Here is a 26,333-nt window from a genome sequence, read left to right on the forward strand (position 1 = left end):
ACAGTCTTCTGGGACGCTGAAGGGGTTATTCTGTTCGATATCCTTCCCCATGGTCAAACGATCAAGTCTGAAGTGTATTGTGCTACTCTTCAGAAATTGAAGAAACGACTTCAGCGTGTTCGTAGGCACAAAAATCTGAACGAACTTCTCCTTCCTCATGACAACGCAAGACCTCACACAAGTCTTCGCACCCGAGAGGAGCTCACAAAACTTCAGTGGACTGTTCTTCCTCATGCACCCTACAGCCCCGATCTCGCACCGTCGGATTTCCATATGTTTGGCCCAATGAAGGACGCAATCCGTGGGAGGCACTACGCGGATGATGAAGAAGTTATTGATGCAGTACGACGTTGGCTCCGACATCGACCAGTGGAATGGTACCGTGCAGGCATACAGGCCCTCATTTCAAGGTGGCGTAAGGCCGTAGCATTGAATGGAGATTATGTTGAAAAGTAGTGTTGTGTAGCTAAAAAATTGGGGAATAACCTGGTGTATTTCAATGCTGAATAAAACAACCCCTGTTTCAGAAAAAAAATGTGTTGCATTACTTATTGAACTGCCCTCGTAAATATCGAAAGCTAGATCAAGGGCTAAATAAACATTTGGTTTGCAAGTGGTTGGCTGATTTTTTCAATATCTACAAACATATACCATATAATAGATATGACACACGTATTGTGAAATCCAGTTGTAATTTTACAGTTTATGTAACGCCCTTGTATACCCTAATTTGATAAGGAACATTCGTGTAGTAAACGTCTATGAACGTGGGGAGATAAATGCATATAATGAAAATAAAACTAAATAAATAAATAAAAACAGTAATCGAGTTTCGAACACAGGACGCAAAATTAAGAAGTCGCGACGCTAACAAATAGATATAAAAATTTGCTCGCTCGGACGTCGCAGTGCGATTCCTCACACACTGAGAATAAAAAAATGTGTCTCACAAAATTTCGTCCTGCGGATTACAATGGGTCTTCTACAAAACACTTGCAGTTACGGGCTGCGAATACAGAAATGAAAGTGTAATTGTCCTCATTGGTCAGCTTTTAAAGAAGCCTTTTGCACATCGTCGACGCGAATTGTTTCGCGCCACTGCAACGATTCCAAACCTGTTTTATGTGTACGCTCCCCCAGTAGTCCCACCGAGGCCCTAAAGGATTGTAATGGACCTGAATGTAGCAAGAATAATAGTTGTTATTAATCGATGGGACCATTAGCGGAGGGTACATAAAACAAGTCTGGAATCTAGTAGATGCAGTGGTGTAATAGGTAACCAATGAAAACGAATGTATATCCATTTCTTTGTTCGTAATACGGAATTGCAAATGCCTTGTAGAAGACTCACTGTAATGGCTGTATGACGATTAAGATGCCAGATATCGTACCACGCAGACTACTTTTAGCAAACAAAAACAAGCCACGACCCAGAATCGAACCCTGGACCTCCTGCATAGTAACCCAACACGCTGCTTACTGCACCAACGGCACAACAGTACTGCTGTATCCTGACAGAGATAGTTACCGTACTCGTTATTGCAGTGTTGCTGATGATAAACGTCCATTTACTGCCCGAAATATGCGCAGGACGAAACTTTGTGAGAGACGTTCTTGTATTGGCATTGTGTGAGGAAGAGCGCTGCGAAGCCAGAGCGCGCGAATTTTTCTTCACTCTGTATATATTGACAATTACCCGCATGGTAATATGCCACACTGATCACTTTTTTTTTTAAGGAAGAGAGACAACGATTGTCAAGGGTTACGTGGGCGAAGTGAGCAGGGGTCGCAACCCGAGGCCTGGCCGCGAAGGAAAGGTACAGAATTTACTTATTTATTTTTTGTCCCGGCTGTGCTCAAAGGGCTATACTTCCCTATCGGCTCAAGGCCCGTAAACATTGGGACTGCAGCGATTCTAAAAGTAGTAGGCCAGCCTAGTGCCAGGGGCACGCTCACTGGGGTTAGCTCAGTGAGCAGGCCGATTTTTAGTAGGTTTGTATTCTGTCTGGCACACATGTAACGCTGCAGAGTAGCTAGTCTTAGAATAATCAAGAGTAGTCAAGTAGTTAGATTAACCCTGTCCATAGCAAGTGCCAGTTAGTAACTAGAATAAGCTGCTTCTTTTTCTCAAGCATAATAATTGGACCCACTAATTACATAAGGTGGTGGGTCAATGTGTATCTCACAATGATGTTGATTTCATAAACAATTTGTATCATAATACCTTCTTTCGATTGTTTTCATAATGTTGATGTTGTTGTATCAATAAAGTTTTTTTTTAAACATTGGGGGATGACAACAAATAGAAATAAAAAAGTAGGAATAACGGAGAAAACGTAGAAAGATAAGTTGGGATGCGCAGCAGGCACTTCTTCGAGCGTGTCTGCTGTTCCTTGGCTGGGACTCGGCTGTTACATCGTTCCGTTCCGTACCCGGGTGTTGTGAGGTGTCAGGCACGCCGAATGTCTGGTACGCCCCAGCAGAGGGGGTTGGAGTCGTAAATCACACTGTGTAAGTAATCAGCATGCCAACGGCCGTCCCGCAGTGATAACACCGGTTCCTGTCAGATCACCGAAGTTAAGCACTGTCGGGCTGGGCTAGCACATGAATGGGTGACCATCCAGTCTGGAGAGCGCTGTTAGCAAGCGGGGTGCACTCAGCCATTGTGAGGGAAACTGTGGAGCTACTTGACTGAGAAATAGCGGGTCCAGTCTTGTCAACTGACCTCATGCCCATCCATATCTGCATCCAGTGACGCTTTTACCCTGAGGATGACACGGCGGTCGGTCGGTACCGTTGGGCCTTTATGGCCTGTTCGGGCGGAGTTTTGTTTAAAGTAATTAACATATCGATGGCAGTAGTATGGCAAGACAATGAAAACAATGAGGCAAGAAAGCCAACACTACAAGAGGTCTCCCAGGCTGTGCTCAAGTCAAAAAACAATCGAGCCCCTGGGAAAGACAGCATAATGGCTGAATTAATAAAAACTGGTGGTGAGGCTGTAATAAAGTAACTGCACACGTTAATGTCAGATATATGGGAAACAGAAACTATTCCAGATAATTGGAAAATAGTAATAACAATCCTCATTTATAAGAAAGCGGACAGAACAGCATGTAAAAACTGTTATGGTGTAACACTCCTAAGCACAGCTTATAAGATCTTCACAAGCATATTAAACGAAAGGATACAGAAGTGTGAAGAAGGCATACTAGGGGAATATCAGTGTGGCTTTCGATCAGACAGAGGAACAACTGATGAAATACTTGTGATAAGACAAATGATGGAATATGAATATGATATAGATCTGCATTTCCTATTCATCGATTTCAAACAAGCTTTTGAGATCATAAATCGGCAAGAACTGTACAGAGTACTGAAAGAAGTTGGTATATATGCTAAACTAATAAGACTAATCAGAATGACAATGACAGAGACAAGAGCAAAAGTAAAGGTCCTTAGCAGAACAAGTGAAAGCTTTGACTTTAATAAAGGTGTGAAGCAAGGTGATACTCTCTCCACTGCCCTATTCAATATAGCCTTGCATAGTGTAGTAAATAAAATTAACAAAAGAGGCACCATATTTATGAAAAGTAGCCAGATATTTGCATACGCTGATGACATTGCTGTAGTAAGAGGAAATACCAATACACTCCTAGAAACATACCGGGCAATGGAAACAGAAGCCTAAAAAATTTGCCTCATAGTAAATGAAAACAAAAGAAAATATATAGTAATGTCGCAATCTGAGGCCAGAAGAACCCCAAAAAACGTAAACATCAATAGGAAATGCTTCAGAGGAGTGTCTTCTTTTAACTACTTGGGAGCCCTAATAACAAATGAAAACAGTATTGGAAAGGCTATAAGGGAAAGACTACAAGCAGGAAACAGAGATTACTTTGCAAGAAAGCAACTTTTCAAAAATAGCCTTGTTACAAGAGAAACAAAATTGCTAGTATATAATTCCCTAGTCCGCCCAGTTATCACATACGGGTCAGATGTATGGACGTTGACAGAACACGATAAAAATGCACTAAGAACCATCGAACGGAAAATACTGCGCAAAATCTATGGGCCAATAAGGGAGGAAGAAGGCTGGAGAATACGCTACAATGCCTTATTACAAGAGTTAATACATAGTAAAATTTGTGAAATAACAGTGAATACGATGGCTAGGAGAATTGGAGAGAATGGCAGAGGATAGAATTCCAAAGAATTTGATGAATGGTGTGATCCTTTCAGCTAGACGAAAAGGGAGACCTAGAAGAAGATGGATCGACGAGGTAATAATGGATATCACCAGTATGGGAGTACGGGGGTGGACAAGAGCAACAAATAACCGAGAAGTGTGGAGGAAGAGCGTTGAAGAAGCCAAGGCTCACCGAGGGCTGTAGTGCTACTGAAGGAGAAGAAGAAGAAGAAGAAGAAGAGTATGGCAAACCACCGAGCCACCAATTCGTCTGAGGATATCGCGCAGGGCTTTGACCGTCATTTTTTCAGGAACGTATAACACTCCCCTGTCTGCTACTGCTATACCATAACCTTAAAGTAGGAGGCAGGTCGTGAAATATAATTAGTTTGTTGAAGCAATTATGGTATAAAGCAACAGAGCAGTGTTACCCTCTTGAGAGGAATTTTGTTATGCTGACCGTGTTGTACCTAACGGAGGTGGCTTATCGGAAATGAAAGAACTACGTAAATATTTGAACAGTAACAAACGAAATTTTGTTTATCTGCACTGTTTATTGGATAAAGAAAACGGTCGCCAGCCTAACTAGGCAAGAGAATGATTAACATTCTCGTTCAAGAAAATAGTTATTAGTAATTTTAGTGGATAAACACAACCTGTACTTTGTCACACGGAAGTGCAGTGAACTCTGACACATACATTTGTTTACGTTAAGAATGAAGCTAGCAATTAGAGCAGCAGAAACTATTTGCAAAATTATAACAGATACCGAAACACACCATTACTTTCAGGGCTTACACAAAGTGAATGGTCTTTATAACATTACTATTAATATGCACTTCTAATACCCAAGAGAGACAAACACTTAGCAAACATGAGTATATAACGTTTCACAACTGCAGCTTTCTCACTTTTACTACAGCGAAAACCAATGTTGACAAAATTGCAAGAAACTGACTCACCTTTTAGAATTTACTACAGACAACAATGTGATCATTTGCTTTATAAGCCTCAGTCTTAAGAACTTTTAATTTTGAAGTTAGCAACAGCACTTTAATAAGCAGTTTTAATAGGAAAATTATTTTCAGCAAACAACATTTACTTTAACTCACTCCTCACTCTCTTGCCACATTAACTTTAACTTTCTTTTTACTAAGTTCAAGAGGCATTAATTAGCAAAACTCTAGGCTTTAATTTCTTTTAGTAAGGACACTCGGATATCACTTTACTTCAAACGGAGAGGAACCTGAGAGGTGTTATGATAAGGAGAAAAATCAAGGTAGGTACATAAATTCAGATATAATTTACCTTATATTTGAGCACAATAACACATCCATTAAGCTGATCCTTCACTGTACATCATTATAGCATTACCATGCAATGATTGCGCAATGTGGTGGCAACGGCACGTTGGTAGGTGGATTCGCAGACAGAATTGCCGGACTCTGTCATTTCTTGGTGGCGATGATAGATACAAATTCCAGAATAGTTCCAGTTATTTATCCATCCATCCGAGGCATTGGAAAGTAGCAGGAAAAGCCTCTCTCGGAACCAGCACAATATGCATCTTTTACATGGCAGTGCACGGACTCGTAGCTCGTCTCCGACCGGTGGCTCGTCCCCGACTGACTATCAGTTCCACCTTTTCCACCTAGGCCAACCACAATTTGCGCGCGCTGCACAGTTCCGTTCCCGAGGGGAACCACTACACCTTTTACATACAAACTAACTAGGAACCCTAAGTGAGGATCAGCAGTTTACATAACAGCAAACAATCATTTTAAACAAAACAGAACATTTGCACATATAGACATTTCTACAAAAAATTATTCACACAAAATTACAATTATATACAGTAAGTTTTGTTCTCTATTCTATCAAACACACTTACAGAAGCTCAATGATGTAACATTAAATGAAACAAAAGCAAAATAAATCAGTACAACATTAGAGCTATGGTGTTACAAACGGTCGTGTATCTACGGATAGGCTAAGCCGAGACACGTTTTCACCCATTTTGACCCCTCTTCCGCTGAGCGAAGTTCGTGGGATATGGATTGATGCCACTTGCCGTGTTCTCGTTCTGAACAGATGCTTTGTTTACACGGTTTGACACGCGTGTCCCCTATCAGTGCGTTCTGGAACTATGCCATGGCACGCATTACGAATCGAAACTCGGAGTATTGGTCTGTCCACTGGGTGCCTATTCTGTTTCTTTCCGCCATTGTGCCGATCGTTTCGGTAACTCAATACCACCGAACGGTCTAGTACTCGAATTAGAGTCCCTGCGTTATTCAGTATGCATTTTGGTAGCGATACCGTTCGAGTCTCGCTGCTCACATCTATTACTTTCCCCTCTTTGGGGAAGTGTGAGGGGGAGTTTGTAGCCTTTCGGCTTTTACTCCCCTGTGAACGTGTGTGTGTGATTTTTCTATAGTTTTTTGGTGTCTGTGACTTGTGATGTTTGTTGTGAGTGAGTCTGGTACTTGCCTGAGGTAGGCGAAAAGATTGGTGTTATATGGGAAGGAACTGGATTAGGGATTGGGTATTGGGATTTTCTCTTCGACTTAATCGTCGAAGATCGTCATAGGGCGCTTATGCTTATCGCGGGACATGTCATACCGACCTAGGGAGTGGATGAGCGCGTTTCCGGATCTGGAAGAACCCTCATAGAAGGCCCTTGCCAGATCCTGGAAACGCTCTCTCAGGAGTGGGATTTCGGCTGCGGCGTGCAGGTCGTCCGTGGGGAATCCAAGAGGTAGACGCAGTGCCCTTCTGAGGGCGCGGTTCTGCAGCCTCTGGAGTTTGTCCAGGTGCTGCTTTGCCGCGTATCCCCAGACAAGGCACGCATACTCCATTACTGGCCGGATCAGGGCCTGGTAAACATTTACTGCTACTGGGCAGGGAAGGGAGCTGGTTGTGTTCAGGATAGGGTATAGGATGGACATTCTGGCGCAGGCCTTCCTGTGGACCTCGTCTATGTGGGGTTTCCACGTTATTCAGTATGCATTTTGGTAGCGATACCGTTCGAGTCTAGAGAACCGAACCGCTGTTGTCGGTTCGTGTCGCGCAAGCCAATCAAAAGCTAGCGGCTGCAGATCCGCGAATGCGGACTGCGCCACGAACACAAAGCGGCTAGCAGACGACACAGGCGCGCTATTCTTCCAAGTACCGAAAATTGCGTTTACGTTGCCATAACGCATGACGTCGCATTCCATCGAGCTGACGTGCCCGCCTTCATCGCCCTTGCCTCCTCCTTAACAGTATCAGGCGCAGTATGTCCATTTCCATGATTCTCAGCTGAAATGCATAAAAATTTTTACAGTTTCTCTGGCCACATGTTTCCATGCATCGATAATAACGATAGCGTATTTGACTGTATTCTGCAGATTGTCGTAAATGTCGCATTATGTCATGTTATTCTCATCGTGTTTTGGATTTTACGTTTCGGAAAATGAGTTAGGAATAGTGTGTAGTACCACATTGTACTAATACATCTATAAAAACACCCGAAAAATTGATTCTGAGAGTTTCAAAGAATAGGAAGGTAAACAGAATGTGGTTATAACACGCTCCTAGAGATCCAAATGATTATGTAGCCCACTTCCATATATGATGCGTCAACGATTTGGGTCTTAAAAACAAAATGGAAAAAAACGAAAACGCATTTTCGAGAGCTCCTGCAGTTCGTCAAAGTTTATAACATGCATCTCATGAATGAAAATGTTTCGTATATGGTGCTACAGTCTAAAAATGTTACGGCAGAGGTCTTTCGTCTCTGTCTACTGTGGTTGAGGATTCGATCGCAGATAAATACTTGTGACAAGCAAGATTATGAAGATCACTGCTGCTAGTTGCATTCCCAGTAATTTACGTTGTGCTCTTAAATTCCTGTCTACCCGCATACTTGGAAATGCTACATATTCGGAAAAAAATGGTGAATTATTTCTGACAAGAAAAAATAGAAAAGGTCACTGTCGGTTGTTTCACTCACAGCAATTTCATATTTCGTATTTTAAACACACAGAAATCACGAAATCATAACTGAGGAAGTGCGCTCTTACATGTAAGTAATAACGAATATTGCAGAAAAATCTTAAGTTACGCGAATAACAATGTATCAGAACGTGTTGCATATACACTCCTGGAAATTGAAATAAGAACACCGTGAATTCATTGTCCCAGGAAGGGGAAACTTTATTGACACATTCCTGGGGTCAGATACATCACATGATCACACTGACAGAATCACAGGCACATAGACACAGGCAACAGAGCATGCACAATGTCGGCACTAGTACAGTGTATATCCACCTTTCGCAGCAATGCAGGCTGCTATTCTCCCATGGAGACGATCGTAGAGATGCTGCACGTAGTCCTGTGGAACGGCTTGCCATGCCATTTCCACCTGGCGCCTCAGTTGGACCAGCGTTCGTGCTGGACGTGCAGACCGCGTGAGACGACGCTTCATCCAGTCCCAAACATGGTCAAAGGCGGACAGATCCGGAGATCTTGCTGGCCAGGGTAGTTGACTTACACCTTCTAGAGCACGTTGGGTGGCACGGAATACATGCGGACGTGCATTGTCCTGTTGGAACAGCAAGTTCCCTTGCCGGTCTAGGAATGGTAGAACGATGGGTTCGATGACGGTTTGGATGTACCGTGCACTATTCAGTGTCCCCTCGACGATCACCAGTGGTGTACGGCCAGTGTAGGAGATCGCTCCCCACACCATGATGCCGGGTGTTGGCCCTGTGTGCCTCGGTCGTATGCAGTCCTGATTGTGGCGCTCACCTGCACGGCGCCAAACACGCATACGACCATCATTGGCACCAAGGCAGAAGCGACTCTCATCGCTGAAGACGACACGTCTCCATTAGTCCCTCCATTCACACCTGGCGCGACACCACTGGAGGCGGGCTGCACGATGTTGGGGCGTGAGCGGAAGACGGCCTAACGGTGTGCGGGACCGTAGCCCAGCTTCATGGAGACGGTTGCGAATGGTCCTCGCCGATACCCCAGGAGCAACAGTGTCCCTAATTTGCTGGGAAGTGGCGGTGCGGTCCCCTACGGCACTGCGTAGGATCCTACGGTCTTGGCGTGCATCCGTGCGTCGCTGCGGTCCGGTCCCAGGTCGACGGGCACGTGCACCTTCCGCCGACCACTGGCGACAACATCGATGTACTGTGGAGACCTGACGCCCCACGTGTTGAGCAATTCGGCGGTACGTCCACCCGGCCTCCCGCATGCCCACTATACGCCCTCGCTCAAAGTCCGTCAACTGCACATACGGTTCACGTCCACGCTGTCGCGGCATGCTACCAGTGTTAAAGACTGCGATGGAGCTCCGTATGCCACGGCAAACTGGCTGACACTGACGGCGGCGGTGCACAAATGCTGCGCAGCTAGCGCCATTCGACGGCCAACACCGCGGTTCCTGGTGTGTCCGCTGTGCCGTGCGTGTGATCATTGCTTGTACAGCCCTCTCGCAGTGTCCGGAGCAAGTATGGTGGGTCTGACACACCGGTGTCAATGTGTTCTTTTTTCCATTTCCAGGAGTGTACGAAGAGGAATTTTTTTTTTTTTTTTTTGCATTCAACCATGCGCGAACCTGTGTCCTTTTGTACCGCATTCCGGCCTGCTAAACAGTTGGCCACACCAAACATGAGAGATGCACTGCTCAATTCATGTAGTATTGAGGTAGAGGAACGTAAGCTGACTTCGTTGCCAAACGGTGCTGTGTATGTCATAAATGCGTGATAGTTTGGAAGGTTTCCAATATCAGGCTTCACGTTACTTGAAAGTTGTAAACACGTTTCGATAGTTACTAAGCAAACCATATTTTGGGAAAAGTACACAAAGACACTAGTAACTTCAGTTCACACTCATGTAATACACTCGTATGTACGCAGAGCCGATGTCTTGATATTTAATGATCTTTAAACTCTTATTTGCATAAAAGTAACACGTATTTTGAGATAATATTGACCGAAAACGTTTTTATTTTTCGATGTAATTGTTCACAGTAACAACCTAACCTAACCATATTTCTAACAAAGGAAAATAGTCTATTATGAACTCACTTTCCAACCGGATGCCTCCTCTGGGGATTCTTTAGTAACAAAATCACTAAATCCAAAGGTAAAACCGCTAAATATGTTTAAAATAACAAATTATAAGTGTAGATAAACCACAGCTCACCGATCGACAGGGCCACACCGAAATCCAAAACCTCTCGGTACAATTGTCGTGAAATCGGTCGGAGCACCGTTCGGTAACAGGTCTCAGAAGCTTACTGAATAGGATATTTCGATAAAGAACCGAAAATGACGTCGCTACCGAGACTAACCTACTGCACCGATCGGTATGAACGATACAGAATAGGGGCCCTGATGTGTGTCATTTTTGTGAATGTCTTGTACTTCCAGGACACTCTTCTTCTGAAGTCCTGGAACTGCTTACGAAGAATCTTGTACAATACGTGTACTGAGGCGAGACGTGGTCGTGTTGCAGTGTGCCAGTCGGTGGACGTGCGCAACTCCGTGGAGGGCCTGGAGCGGCTGCGCGGCTGCGCCGTGGTCGAGGGCTTCGTGCAGATCGTGCTGATCGACGGCGCCGACGAGGAGAGCTGGGAGGGCGTGTCGTTCCCCGAGCTGCGGGAGGTCACCGACTACCTGCTGCTGTACCGCGTCGACGGCCTGCGCTCGCTCGCCGCGCTCTTCCCCAACCTGGCCGTCATCCGCGGCAACAACCTCTTCCTCAACTACGCGCTCGTCGCCTTCGAGATGATGCACCTGCACGTGAGTCTGCTCTCTAGCCGTTAAAGGCTCTCGCACTCACTGCTTCGTCGCCACGCCAGCTCTACTCTTCTCCGTATTTTTCTTCTTCGTTTTAGAGTCGTCAGTCTTACGAATGGGTTGATGCGGCCCGCCACGACTTCCTCTCCTGTGACCCCTTCTTCACTTCAAAGTAGCACTTGCAACCTACGTCCTCAATTTTTTGCTGGATGTATTCCAGTCTCTGTCTTCCTCTACAATTCTTCCCCTCTACGGCTCCCTCTAGTAACATGGAAGTCAGTCCCTGATATCTTAACAGATATCGAAAAACAAGCCGACCACGCTTGCACAGGATAGAGTAGCATGGAGAGCTGCATCAAAGCAGTCTCTGGACTGAACACCATAACAACATCCCTTCATCCTGTCCCTTCTCCTTCTCTGTCTTTTCCACATATTTCTTACCTCTCTGATTCTGCGCAGAACGTTCTCATCCCTTACCTTATCAGTCCACCTAATTTTCAACATTAGTGTGTACCACCACATCTCCAATGCTTCCATTCCCTTCTGTTCCGGTTTTCCCACAGTCCACACAATGCTGTGCTCCAGACCTACATTCCCAGAAATGTCTTCCTCAAATTAAGAACTATGTACGATACTAGTAGACTTACTTGTCCAGGAATCCAGGAATGCCCCTTTTTCCAGTGGTAGTCTGCTTTTGATGACCACCTTGCTCTGTCCGTCACTGGTTATTTCGCTGCCTAGGTCTCTCTCTCTCTCTCTGATCTTCAACCTATTGTTATTGCGAACGACGGGAATTAAAGCCGCTTAAAAAGTCATTGGTATGCAGGGAATGAGACACCTCTCATGCTACTGGATCTCTGGGGATAGTAGCTTCAGTGGCAGTATTTTGCATTGTTGTAATCTGCAAATGGGTAGGCAAAGCTCCAGATTCCGTAGTAGTATTCTAATCGAAAGCCGATAAGCCATAAACATAACTTCCCTTTTTCTGTTAACACCGACCGCGAGGAAGAATAAGAAAACAGCAACTATTTCTGTATACAATTTGTCGCCTTGCTGTCGTAGTTAAAACTGACTGCCATGAAGATACTGACATGTGCGATACGCCCTCCTACCTTGTCGAATCTCCTTTTGCCCGGGCTACTGCAGCAACCCGACGAGGCATGGACTCAACAAGTCGTTAGAAGTCCCATGTCAACAAATGGTTCAAATGGCTCTGAGCACTATGGGACTTAACTTCTGAGGTCATCAGTCCCCTAGAACTGAGAACTACTGAAACCTAACTAACCTAAGGACATCACACACAGCCATGCCCGAGGCAGGATTCGAACCTGCGACCGTAGCGGTCGCGCGGTTCCAGACTGTAGCGCCCAGAACCGCTTGGCCACTCCGGCCGGCCCATGTCAACATATTGAGGTATGGTGCCTCTACAGGGTGTTACAAAAAGGTACGGCCAAACTTTCAGGAAACATTCCTCACACACAAAGAAAGAAAATATGTTATGTGGACATGTGTCCGGAAACGCTTACTTTCCATGTTAGAGCTCATTTTATTACTTCTCTTCAAATCACATTAATCCTGGAATGGAAACACACAGCAACAGAACGTACCAGCGTGACTTCAAACACTTTGTTACAGGAAATGTTCAAAATGTCCTCCGTTAGCGAGGATACATGCATCCACCCTCCGTCGCACGGAATCCCTGATGCGCTCATGCAGCCCTGGAGAACGGCGTATTGTATCACAGTCGTCCACAATACGAGCACGAAGAGTACATTTGGTACCGGGGTTGCGTAGACAAGACCTTTCAAATGCTCTCATAAATGAAAGTCAAGAGGGTTGATGTCAGGAGAGCCTGGAGGCCATGGAATTGGTCCGCCTCTACCAATCCATCGGTCACCGAATCTGTTGTTGAGAAGCGTACGAACACTTCGATTGAAATGTGCAGGAGCTACATCGTGCATGAACCACATGTTGCGTCGTACTTGTAAAGGCACATGTTCTAGCAGAACAGGTAGAGTATCCCGTATGAAATCATGATAATGTGCTCCATTGAGCGTAGGTGGAAGAACATGGGGCCCAATCAAGACATCACCAAGAATGCCTGCCCAAACGTTCACAGCAAATCTGTGGTGATGACGTGATTGCACAATTGCGTGCGTATTCCCGTCAGCCCACACATGTTGATTGTGAAAATTTGATCACGTTGGAATCAAGCCTCATCCGCAAAGAGAACATTTGCACTGAAATGAGGATTGACACATTGTTGGATGAACCATTCGCAGAAGTTTACACGTGGAGGCCAATCAGCTGCTGATAGTGCCTGCACACGTTGTTCATAGTACGGAAACAACTGGTTCTCCCGTAGCACTCTCCGTACAGTGACGTGGTCAGCGTTACCTTGTACAGCAGCAACTTCTCTGACGCTGACATTAGGGTTATCGTCAACTGCACGAAGAATTGCCTCGTGCATTGCAGGTGTCCTCGTCGTTCTAGGTCTTCCCCAGTCGCGAGTCATAGGCTGGAATGTTTCGTGCTCCCTAAGACGCCTATCATTTGCTTCGAACGTCTTCCTGTCGGGACACCTTCGTTCTGGAAATCTGTCTGGATAAAAACGTACCGCGCCACGGCTATTGCCCCGTGCTAATCCATACATCAAATGGGCATCTGCCAACTCCGCATTTGTAAACGCTGCACTGACTGCAAAACCGCGTTCGTGATGAACACTAACCCGTTGATGCTACGTACTGATGTGCTTGATGCTGTAGAGCAATGAGTCGCATTTCAACACAAGCACCGAAGTCAACATTACCTTCCTTCAATTGGGCCAACTGGCGGTAAATCGAGAAAGTACAGTACATACTGACGAAACTATAATGAGCTCTAACATGGAAATTAAGGGTTTCCGGACACATGTCCACATAACGTATTTTCTTTCTTTGTGTGTGAGGGATGTTTCCTAAAAGTTTGGCCGTACCTTTTTGTAACACCCTGTATAGCTGTCCATAACTGTGAAAGTGTTGGACGAACTCACCTCTCGATTGAGTCCCATAAATCTACGATGGAATTCATGTCGGTCGATCTGAATACCTAAACCAGTCGCTCAGATTGGCCAGAATGTTCTTCAAACCATTCGCAAACCACTGTGGCCCGGTGACATGGAGCATCGTCATGCATAAAAATTCCATCGTTGTTTGGGAACATGATGGCCGTGAATGAATGGCTGTATGTGGTTTCCAAGTTGCCGAACGTAACCATTTCCAGTCTGATCGGTCAGTTGGTCCAGAGGATCCACTGCACTTCATGTATGGAGCCACCACCAGTTTGCACACTGCCTTTATGGAACTTCGGTTCATGGCTTTGTGGGGCCTGCACCGAACTCAAACCCTACCATCAGCTCTTACCTACTAAAATCTGACCTCATCTGATCAGGCCACGGTTTTCCAATTCTCTAGGGTCCAACCGATATGGTCACGAGCCCGGGAGAGACGCTGCAGTGCTGTTAGCAAACCCACTCGCGTAGGTCGTCTGCTACCACACCCCATTTACGCCAAATTTCGTCGTACGTCCTACATTAATTTGTGCGGTTATTTCACGCAGTGTTGCTTGTCTGTTAGCACTGACAGCACTATGAAAACACCGCTGCTGTCGGTAGTTAAGTAAAGACCATCGGCCACTGCGTTATCCGTGGTGAGAGGCAATGCCTGAAATTTGGTATTGTCGGCACACTCTTGACACTGTGGATCGCGGAATATTGAATTGCCTAACGATTTACGAAATGGAATTTCCAGTGCGTTGCAGCTCCAACTAGCAAACCCATGCAAAGTCTCAATTCCCTGCCACATCACGTCGGAGGCCTTTTCACATGAATCAACTGAGTACAAATGACAGCTGCACCAAAGCACTGCTCTTTTTATGTCTTATGTACGAGATACTACAACCGTCTGTATAAGTGCATATCGCTATCCCACGACTTCTGTCACCTAATTGTACAATGGCGCTCGTCTTACAGCCATTATATATATTTTTCCTTTGGTTATTTTGTTGATTGTTGCATCAGATAGAACGCCTGAAAGCATACGCCACTTGTTCCATCAAGATGCTATTCTCGTACTTATGTGAGCTTCAGTTGATCAGTCCTCTGATATTTCTGACCTCTTATTCTCACAATTTTTAAGTTTTGCAAGTGTGGCTTCATCTAGTTGATAATGTGTTTTTTTGTGGCATCGGGGTGAAGTTACACGTCATGGGCCCGGTATTTGTTTTACTGATGAGTAAGCCATTTGTTTCAAGTGGCTTCCTTCACTCCTCAAGATTCTCTTGAACTTCCTGGATATTATCAGCTATAATGGTACATTACCAGCACCCAACATATTCCGCGGAGTTGATTTCTCTATCTTCGCTGTCATCATCATCATTATCATCATCATCATCATCATCATCATCATTTAAGACTGATTATGCCTTTCAGCCTTCAGTCTGGAGCATAGTCCCCCTTATAAAATTCCTCCACGATCCCCTGTTCAGTGCTAACATTTGTGCCTCTTCTGATGTTAAGCCTATTACTTCAAAATCATTCTTACCCGAATCCAGGTACCTTCTCCTTGGTCTACCCCGACTCCTCCTACCCTCTACTGATGAACCCACGAGTCTCTTGGGTAACCTTGCTTCTCCCATGCGTGTAACATGACCCCACCGTCTAAGCCTGTTCACCCTGACTGCTACATCTATAGAGTTCATTCCCAGTTTTTCTTTGATTTCCTCATTGTGGACACCCTCCTGCCATTGTTCCCATCTACTAGTACCTGCACTCATCCTAGCTACTTTCATATCCGTAACCTCAACCTTGTTGATAAGGTAACCTGGATCCACCCAGCTTTCGCTCCCATACAACAAAGTGGGCGAAAGATTGAACGGTGCACAGATAACTTCGTCTTGGTACTGACTTCCTTCTTGCAGAAGATAGTAGATCCTAACTGAGCGCTCACTGCATTAGCTTTGCTACACCTCGCTTGCAGTTCTTTCACTATGTTGCCATCCTGATAGAATATGCATCCTAAGTACTTGAAACCGCCCACCTGTTCTAACTTTGTTCCTCCTATTTGGCACTCAATCCGTTTATATCTCTTTCCCACTGACATTACTTTCGTTTTGGAGATTCTAATCTTCATACCATAGTCCTTACATTTCTGATCTAGCTCTGAAATATTACTTTGAAAACTTTCAATCGAATCTGCCATCACAACTAAGTCATCCGCATATGCGAGACTGCTTATTTTGTGTTCACATATCTTAATCTCGCCCAGCTAGTCTATTGTTTTCAACATATGATTCATAAATAATATGAACAACAGTGGAGACAGGTTGCAGCCTTGTCTTACCCCTGAAACTACTCTGAACCATGAACTCAATTTACCGTCAACTCTAATTGCTGCCTGACTATCTATGTAAAGACCTCAATTGCTTGAAAAGTTTGCCTCCTATTCCATAATCTCGTAGAACAGACAATAACTTCCTCCTAGGAACCCGGTCATATGCCTTTTCTAGATCTATAAAGCATAAATGCAGTTCCATGTTCCACTCGTAACACTTCTCCATTATTTGCCGTAAGCTAAAGATCTGGTCCTGACAACCTCTAAGAGGCCTATACCCACACTGATCTTCGCTGTAGGATAGCTAATCACAGACTTAAACAATAAAGTACTTAAAGCACTTTCCTGATGGTCACCTACTTTAACGACAAAGCTCTTTGATACTTGTGCAGAACATTTGCCTCAAATGCGGACATTGTTGTCCATGTCCATGATAAGTCGAGTACATTGCTGTGAGACATGATGAGCTTGCCGTATTCTTGTCTGCGCCTCCCTTTGCCTATAGTGAAGCCAAACCAATTGTCTTCATAGAGTCTTTCCCTGATTTTAAGGGCACGAGATGTGAGCTTTATGTCCCTGAAGTTTCCACAGTCACTTACGTTTTCTTTGATTTTTGCGGGAAGGAAGTAGAACACTGCTTCTCCAAGCATTCGGTATGTTCTTGCTTTTCGGAATACTGTTAAATAGTTTTGCAACTTACATCTCCTGTACATCCGCTAGCGCGTTTCGACTGATATTTGGTCTGGCCCGCTAGCTTTTGTTGCTTTTTATTTTGGATATTGATCGCTTAATCTCTGCTGAGGTGATTTCATTTACAGGGCCAGATCTTATCGGCTTATTTATCTCCGGATGTGGTGGTATCTCATTCATTGGACAATTATAATATTTCTACGATATTTCTCATATGTGCTTACCAGCTGTCAGTACTTTATAGGATGTAGAAAAATTTCCGCTACCAGTCACAATAAAAGGTTATTTATTTGTCACATGACTGGTTTCGGACTTGCGCCCATCTTCAGGTGTTTATACATTCATGTACATATTTATATGCTGGAGATCAATAAAGACGAAGCATCATTATTGTAGTTACACAATGGTGAGAGTTTTTCCACTTAGTTACACACTTATTTTTTCGTCCATATTTCAGTTTTATAAAGTTTAGCTGCATATTTCACTATTACGATGTGCACTCGTGAAATACACTGTATTTACATACGAATTCCCAGAGCAGCTGACAAACTTTGAAGGAGAGGACCAACCAACTCCATCATAATAAGCCCACAGGTTGCTTCACCTTTACAACCAAGAGTAGTGTGCCCAAAGTGGTGGCATTTAAAACAACACATTGGATTTGGGAAATAAGATTTATAAACACCTGAAGATGGGCGTAGGCCCGAAACCGGTCGTGTGACAAAAAAAATAACCTTTTATTGTGACTGGAAGCGGAATTTTTTCTGTACCCTATAAAGGAGCAGTCACGGAGTTCAGTAGCATCCACTAAGGATAAAATTCATTTATTGTCAGTACTTTGCCTATCGTTGATGCACTTCGTAGTTTCCGTGCGGTTAAAGGCGCTGCAGCCTGGAACCGCAAGACCGCTACGGTCGCAGGTTCGAATCCTGCCTCGGGCATGGATGTTTGTGATGTCCTTAGGTTAGTTAGGTTTAACTACACTCCTGGAAATTGAAATAAGAACACCGTGAATTCATTGTCCCAGGAAGGGGAAACTTTATTGACACATTCCTGGGGTCAGATACATCACATGATCACACTGACAGAACCACAGGCACATAGACACAGGCAACAGAGCATGCACAATGTCGGCACTAGTACAGTGTATATCCACCTTTCGCAGCAATGCAGGCTGCTATTCTCCCATGGAGACGATCGTAGAGATGCTGGATGTAGTCCTGTGGAACGGCTTGCCATGCCATTTCCACCTGGCGCCTCAGTTGGACCAGCGTTCGTGCTGGACGTGCAGACCGCGTGAGACGACGCTTCATCCAGTCCCAAACATGCTCAATGGGGGACAGATCCGGAGATCTTGCTGGCCAGGGTAGTTGACTTACACCTTCTAGAGCACGTTGGGTGGCACGGGATACATGCGGACGTGCATTGTCCTGTTGGAACAGCAAGTTCCCTTGCCGGTCTAGGAATGGTAGAACGATGGGTTCGATGACGGTTTGGATGTACCGTGCACTATTCAGTGTCCCCTCGACGATCACCAGTGGTGTACGGCCAGTGTAGGAGATCGCTCCCCACACCATGATGCCGGGTGTTGGCCCTGTGTGCCTCGGTCGTATGCAGTCCTGATTGTGGCGCTCACCTGCACGGCGCCAAACACGCATACGACCATCATTGGCACGAAGGCAGAAGCGACTCTCATCGCAGAAGACGACACGTCTCCATTCGTCCCTCCATTCACGCCTGTCGCGACACCACTGGAGGCGGGCTGCACGATGTTGGGGCGTGAGCGGAAGACGGCCTAACGGTGTGCGGGACCGTAGCCCAGCTTCATGGAGACGGTTGCGAATGGTCCTCGCCGATACCCCAGGAGCAACAGTGTCCCTAATTTGCTGGGAAGTGGCGGTGCGGTCCCCTACGGCACTGCGTAGGATCCTACGGTCTTGGCGTGCATCCGTGCGTCGCTGCGGTCCGGTCCCAGGTCGACGGGCACGTGCACCTTCCGCCGACCACTGGCGACAACATCGATGTACTGTGGAGACCTCACGCCCCACGTGTTGAGCAATTCGGCGGTACGTCCACCCAGCCTCCCGCATGCCCACTATACGCCCTCGCTCAAAGTCCGTCAACTGCACATACGGTTCACGTCCACGCTGTCGCGGCATGCTACCAGTGTTAAAGACTGCGATGGAGCTCCGTATGCCACGGCAAACTGGCTGACACTGACGGCGGCGGTGCAAAAATGCTGCACAGCTAGCGCCATTCGACGGCCAACACCGCGGTTCCTGGTGTGTCCGCTGTGCCGTGCGTGTGATCATTGCTTGTACAGCCCTCTCGCAGTGTCCGGAGCAAGTATGGTGGGTCTGACACACCGGTGTCAATGTGTTCTTTTTTCCATTTCCAGGAGTGTAGTTCTAAGTTCTAGGGGACTAATGACCTCAGCAGTTGAGTCCCATAGTGCTCAGAGCCACTTCGTAGTTTTAAAGTCTTTAGCAGTGTTACTTCTGTGTTTCGCTTTTTTTGTAGATTTTTGATGTTATCTTCATTTTAAACGAATTTATAAAGGCCAATCTCAACTTTCTTTTCTCTTAAACAGCCGTTCTGTGGGACATTTTCGTAACCTCTTTGTAAGATTTCCTATCTATATCTGAGCGAGTTTCTCGCCACACTTTGAATAAGCGTTCTTTTCGGGTAAGGCATCTTTGGTATGGTTGTTCCACCATTTGGGATACTTATTGATATGCAGGATGAACAAGGCGAATCAAAAAGTACGATACACTTCCAAGTGATGGCCATTTATTAAACCACATACACATAGACAACAGACTATGACAAGATACAATGTGAAATTCACTTTTCCACATAGTTCCCAAGAGATCGTAAACATTTCTCGGAAATGGTATCCAACTTTTCGATGTTGGATTCGTAGAAATCACCTCCACAGCCGTTTTCACCTCCTCCTCGTTTCGGAATCATCATCTTATCATCTTCCGAGTTCCTCTTTCATCGTGGCGAACGCATGATAGTCGGGTGGCGCTAGGCTTGGACTGTACGGAGGATGTTGCCGTACCTCCCACTTGAATCAAGGTTGGACCTTCGCCTTCTTTCGTTGTGGTTATGTGTGCACCCATTCTATCGATGTTCTCTTTGTTTGGGGGGGGGGGGTGAAATGGTGGACCCACGTTTCATTCCCCGGGATAATTCGCCGCAGAAAGCCGTTGCCGTCCACAGAATACCATTCCAAAAATGCCTGTGACAGTTATGAACATCGGTGAGCAACCGTGGGACCCATTGGAACACGTTTTACGATGTCCAATGTGCTGGTGAAGAATGGAGAACACACTGGCATATACAGGGTGTTTCAAAAATGACCGGTATATTTGAAACGGCAATAAAAACTAAACGAGCAGCGATAGAAATACACCGTTTGTTGCAATATGCTTGGGACAACAGTACATTTTCAGGCAGACAAACTTTCGAAATTACAGTAGTTACAATTTTCAACAACAGATGGCGCTGCGGTCTGGGAAACTCTATAGTACGATATTTTCTACATATCCACCATGCGTAGCAATAATATGGCGTAGTCTCTGAATGAAATTACCCGAAACATTTGACAACGTGTCTGGCGGAATGGCTTCACATGCAGATGAGATGTACTGCTTCAGCTGTTCAATTGTTTCTGGATTCTGGCGGTACACCTGGTATTTCAAGTGTCCCCACAGAAAGAAGTCACAGGGGTTCATGTCTGGCGAATAGGGAGGCCAATCCACGCCGCCTCCTGTATGTTTCGGATAGCCCAAAGCAATCACACGATCATCGAAATATTCATTCAGGAAATTAAAGACGTCGGCCGTGCGATGTGGCCGGGCAGCATCTTGCATAAACCACGAGGTGTTCGCAGTGTTGTCTAAGGCAGTTTGTACCGCCACAAATTCACGAAGAATGTCCTGATAGCGTGATGCAGTAATTGTTTCGGATCTGAAAAATGGGCCAATGATTCCTTTGGAAGACATGGCGGCCCAGACCAGTACTTTTTGAGGATGCAGGGACGATGGGACTGCAACATGGGGCTTTTCGGTTCCCCATATGCGCCAGTTCTGTTTATTGACGAAGCCGTCCAGGTAAAAATAAGCTTCGTCAGTAAACCAAATGCTGCCCACATGCATATCGCCGTCATCAATCCTGTGCACTATATCGTTAGCGAATGTCTCTCGTGCAGCAATGGTAGCGGCGCTGAGGGGTTGCCGCGTTTGAATTTTGTATGGATAGAGGTGTAAACTCTGGCGCATGAGACGGTACGTGGACGTTGGCGTCATTTGGACCGCAGCTGCAACACGGCGAACGGAAACCCGAGGCCGCTGTTGGATCACCTGCTGCACTAGCTGCGCGTTGCCCTCTGTGGTTGCCGTACGCGGTCGCCCTACCTTTCCAGCACGTTCATCCGTCACGTTCCCAGTCCGTTGTAATTTTTCAAACAGATCCTTTATTGTATCGCTTTTCGGTCCTTTGGTTACATTAAACCTCCGTTGAAAACTTCGTCTTGTTGCAACAACAGTGTGTTCTAGGCGGTGGAATTCCAACACCAGAAAAATCCTCTGTTCTAAGGAATAAACCATGTTGTCTACAGCACACTTGCACGTTGTGAACAGCACACGCTTACAGCAGAAAGACGACGTACAGAATGGCGCACCCACAGACTGCGTTGTCTTCTATATCTTTCACATCACTTGCAGCGCCATCTGTTGTTGAAAATTGTAACTACTGTAATTTCGAAAGTTTGTCCGCCTGAAAATGTACTGTTGTCCCAAGCATATTGCAACAAACGGTGTATTTCTATCGCTGCTCGTTTAGTTTTTATTGCCGTTTCAAATATACCGGTCATTTTTGAAACACCCTGTATGTTAAGCATGCTGGCAATTTCTTTGAGTGCAGTGCGCCGATCTTATCTAGTGATCACATCCACGCGCTCAACATTTGCAACGGTAGTGAGATCCGTGCGCCTGGTCTCAAGTTACTTACTCCACTTTACAATAATTGGGTGATAGATTGCACGCTCACCATATACATCAGTGATTTAACGATGAATGTCCCTCCAGTTGAGCCGTTTAGCCCATAGAAATCTGATCGTTGCACACACCTCAAATTTGGAATGAATGTCCAGTTGACGCCCCACTCTGCTCACACGTCACGACGGGACACTACGCTACGTGACTGCCGACACTATTACTGTCGCGTGTTACACATTGGCCGCGGTCACGACACATAGCGTGCTCTCGCGGCGAGCTAGTGTAACTTACCTTTTGATTCGCGCTCGTAGACGTTGCGGCTTCCGTCGGTTCTCTTTTAAAAGAACGAACGTGGCGATAGCGGTGGTAGAAATTAAAATTAGCAGGTACATTTAACCTTAAACGCCAGTCTTCTGCAGTCTTGACCGTGGCCAGCATGGGACGGCATGTCTGCTGGCAGGGATTTCTGATTATTAATTAAAGGATTGTTGGAGGCATAAGGGGAATTCTGCAGACCAGAAGCCGGGCAGATCTGGTAAAATCTTGCATGTATTTCCATAAACGCACACGTGGAAATGGGAGGTAGGCTGTTACAACTAAACACACATAGCAATAGAACAAATCGGACACATCTACGTGATTGCTATTCACAATAAAGTGCCTAGCAGTGGGTTCAATGAACCACCTTCAAGCTGTCTCCCTACCGTTCCACTCTCGAACGGCGCGCGGGAAAAGAGAAAGAACTCCGTCTTCAGGCCACGAGTGGCCTACTGGGACCATTCGACCGCCGTGTCATCCTCAGTGGAGGATGCCGATAGGAGGCGCGTGGGGTCAGCACACCGCTCTCCCGGTCGTTATGATGGTATTCTTGACCGAAGCCGCTGCTATTCGGTCGAGTAGCTCCTCAATTGGCATCACGAGGCTGAGAGAACCCCGAAAAATGGCAACAGCGCATGAGGCCTGGATGGTCACCCATCCAAGTGTCGACAACGCCGACAGCACTTAACTTTGGTGATCTCACGGGAACCGGTGTACCCACTGCGGCAAGGCCGTTGCCTGCGTGCGGGAAAAACGAGCACTTAAATTTTTCTGTGCGAGCCCTGATTTCTTTTATTTTATCGTGATGATCATTTCTCCCTATGTAGATGGCTGCAAACAGAATGTTTTCGCAATCGGAGGAGAAAACTGGTGATTGAAATTTCATGAGAAGATCCCGTCGCAACGAAAAACCCCTTTGTTTTAATGATTGCCACTCCAATTCACGTATGTCTGTGGCACTATCTCCCCTACTTCGCGATAAAACAAAACGAGCTGCCCTTCTTTGTATGTTTTCGATGTCATCCGTCAGTCTCACCTGATGCGGATCCCACACCGCACAGCCGTACTCCAGAATAGGGCGGAGAAGCGTGGTGTAAGCAGTCTCTTTAGTAGACTTGTTGCACCTTCTAAGTGTTCTGCCAATGAATCGCAATCTTTGGTTGGCTCTATCCACAACATTATGTGATCGTTCCAATTTAGGGAATTTGTAATTGTAATCCTTAAGTATTTAATTGAATTTACAGCCTTAAGATTTGTGTGACTTGACGCGTAATCGAAACTTAGCGGATTTCTTTTAGTACTCACACATTTCTTTATTCAGGGTCAATTGCCACTTTTCGCACCATTCAGTTATCTTATCTATATCATTTTGCAATTCGTTTTGGTCATCTGATGACTTTACAAGACGGTAAATGACAGCATCATCTGCAAACAATCTAAGACGGCTACTCAGATTGTCTCCTATCTTGTTAATATAGATCAGGAACAACAGAGGGGCCATAACACTTCCTTGCGGAACGCCGAATATTATTTCTGTTTTACTCGATGACTTTCCGTCTATTACTGCGAACTGTGACCTTTCTGACAGGAAATCGCGAATCCATTCACACAACTGAGGCGATACTCCGTAGACACGGAGTTTGCTTAGAATATATATGAAGACAGTAACTTGTTCTCTGAAGAACAGTTACTGATGAACACCGTGCAGCTTTTCCCTGGAATAAATGATGACAAACTGACAACCTCAGCTGCCGACAGGTGTTGTTGTTACAGCTCGATGTGGACAGCTGAAAATCTGTGCTCCGACCGGGACTCGAACCCGGGATCTCCTGCTTACATGGCAGACGCTCTATCCATCTGAGTCACCGAGGACACAGATGAATAGCGCGACTGCAGGTACTTATCCCTTGCACGCTTCCCGTGAGACTCACATTCCCAACTGTCCACAATTCTACATATGTATTGTACCTTATAGATATTTGCCCACCCACTCATTACTCGCGCACGCTTTGGCGATTCCCGTAAGAGTTTGGGCAACCTGTGCGCATTCGCACAGACGAAGGTCAATGGCTGGGTAGCCTTTAACTACACTCCTGGAAATTGAAATAAGAACACCGTGAATTCATTGTCCCAGGAAGGGGAAACTTTATTGACACATTCCTGGGGTCAGATACATCACATGATCACACTGACAGAACCACAGGCACATAGACACAGGCAACAGAGCATGCACAATGTCGGCACTAGTACAGTGTATATCCACCTTTCGCAGCAATGCAGGCTGCTATTCTCCCATGGAGACGATCGTAGAGATGCTGGATGTAGTCCTGTGGAACGGCTTGCCATGCCATTTCCACCTGGCGCCTCAGTTGGACCAGCGTTCGTGCTGGACGTGCAGACCGCGTGAGACGACGCTTCATCCAGTCCCAAACATGCTCAATGGGGGACAGATCCGGAGATCTTGCTGGCCAGGGTAGTTGACTTACACCTTCTAGAGCACGTTGGGTGGCACGGGATACATGCGGACGTGCATTGTCCTGTTGGAACAGCAAGTTCCCTTGCCGGTCTAGGAATGGTAGAACGATGGGTTCGATGACGGTTTGGATGTACCGTGCACTATTCAGTGTCCCCTCGACGATCACCAGTGGTGTACGGCCAGTGTAGGAGATCGCTCCCCACACCATGATGCCGGGTGTTGGCCCTGTGTGCCTCGGTCGTATGCAGTCCTGATTGTGGCGCTCACCTGCACGGTGCCAAACACGCATACGACCATCATTGGCACCAAGGCAGAAGCGACTGTCATCGCTGAAGACGACACGTCTCCATTCGTCCCTCCATTCACGCCTGTCGCGACACCACTGGAGGCGGGCTGCACGATGTTGGGGCGTGAGCGGAAGACGGCCTAACGGTGTGCGGGACCGTAGCCCAGCTTCATGGAGACGGTTGCGAATGGTCCTCGCCGATACCCCAGGAGCAACAGTGTCCCTAATTTGCTGGGAAGTGGCGGTGCGGTCCCCTACGGCACTGCGTAGGATCCTACGGTCTTGGCGTGCATCCGTGCGTCGCTGCGGTCCGGTCCCAGGTCGACGGGCACGTGCACCTTCCGCCGACCACTGGCGACAACATCGATGTACTGTGGAGACCTCACGCCCCACGTGTTGAGCAATTCGGCGGACGTCCACCCGGCCTCCCGCATGCCCACTATACGCCCTCGCTCAAAGTCCGTCAACTGCACATACGGTTCACGTCCACGCTGTCGCGGCATGCTACCAGTGTTAAAGACTGCGATGGAGCTCCGTATGCCACGGCAAACTGGCTGACACTGACGGCGGCGGTGCACAAATGCTGCGCAGCTAGCGCCATTCGACGGCCAACACCGCGGTTCCTGGTGTGTCCGCTGTGCCGTGCGTGTGATCATTGCTTGTACAGCCCTCTCGCAGTGTCCGGAGCAAGTATGATGGGTCTGACACACCGGTGTCAATGTGTTCTTTTTTCCATTTCCAGGAGTGTAGATCAGGAACAACAGAGGCGCCATAACACTTCCTTGGGGAACGCCGAATATTATTTCTGTTTTACTCGATGACTTTCCGTCTATTACTGCGAACTGTGACCTTTCTGACAGGAAATCGCGAATCCATTCACACAACTGAGGCGATACTCCGTAGACACGGAGTTTGCTTAGAATATATATGAAGACAGTAACTTGTCCTCTGAAGAACAGTTACTGTTGATGACCGTGCAGCTTTTCCCTGGAATAAATGATGACAAACTGACAACCTCAGCTGCCGACAGGTGTTGTTGTTACAGCTCGATGTGGACAGCTGAAAATCTGTGCTCCGACCGGGACTCGAACCCGGGATCTCCTGCTTACATGGCAGACGCTCTATCCATCTGAGTCACCGAGGACACAGATGAATAGCGCGACTGCAGGTACTTATCCCTTGCACGCTTCCCGTGAGACTCACAT

The 26,333-nt window shown here is 46.3% G+C and overlaps 1 protein-coding gene across 1 annotated transcript in view; it reads left to right on the forward strand.

The window, feature by feature from the left end:
- Positions 1–2,851: 2,851 nt before the first annotated feature.
- Positions 2,852–26,333, forward strand: part of LOC126263525 (insulin-like peptide receptor) — a 54,739-nt gene continuing 31,257 nt past the window's right edge. The window contains exons 1-2 of the mRNA XM_049960619.1: positions 2,852–2,993; positions 10,703–10,989. Of these exons, the coding sequence (XP_049816576.1) occupies positions 2,852–2,993; positions 10,703–10,989 (429 nt within the window). The remainder of the gene's footprint in view (positions 2,994–10,702; positions 10,990–26,333) is intronic.

The sequence above is a fragment of the Schistocerca nitens genome, chromosome 6 (genome assembly GCF_023898315.1).
Source record: "Schistocerca nitens isolate TAMUIC-IGC-003100 chromosome 6, iqSchNite1.1, whole genome shotgun sequence".
Classification (NCBI taxonomy): Eukaryota; Metazoa; Arthropoda; class Insecta; order Orthoptera; family Acrididae; genus Schistocerca; species Schistocerca nitens.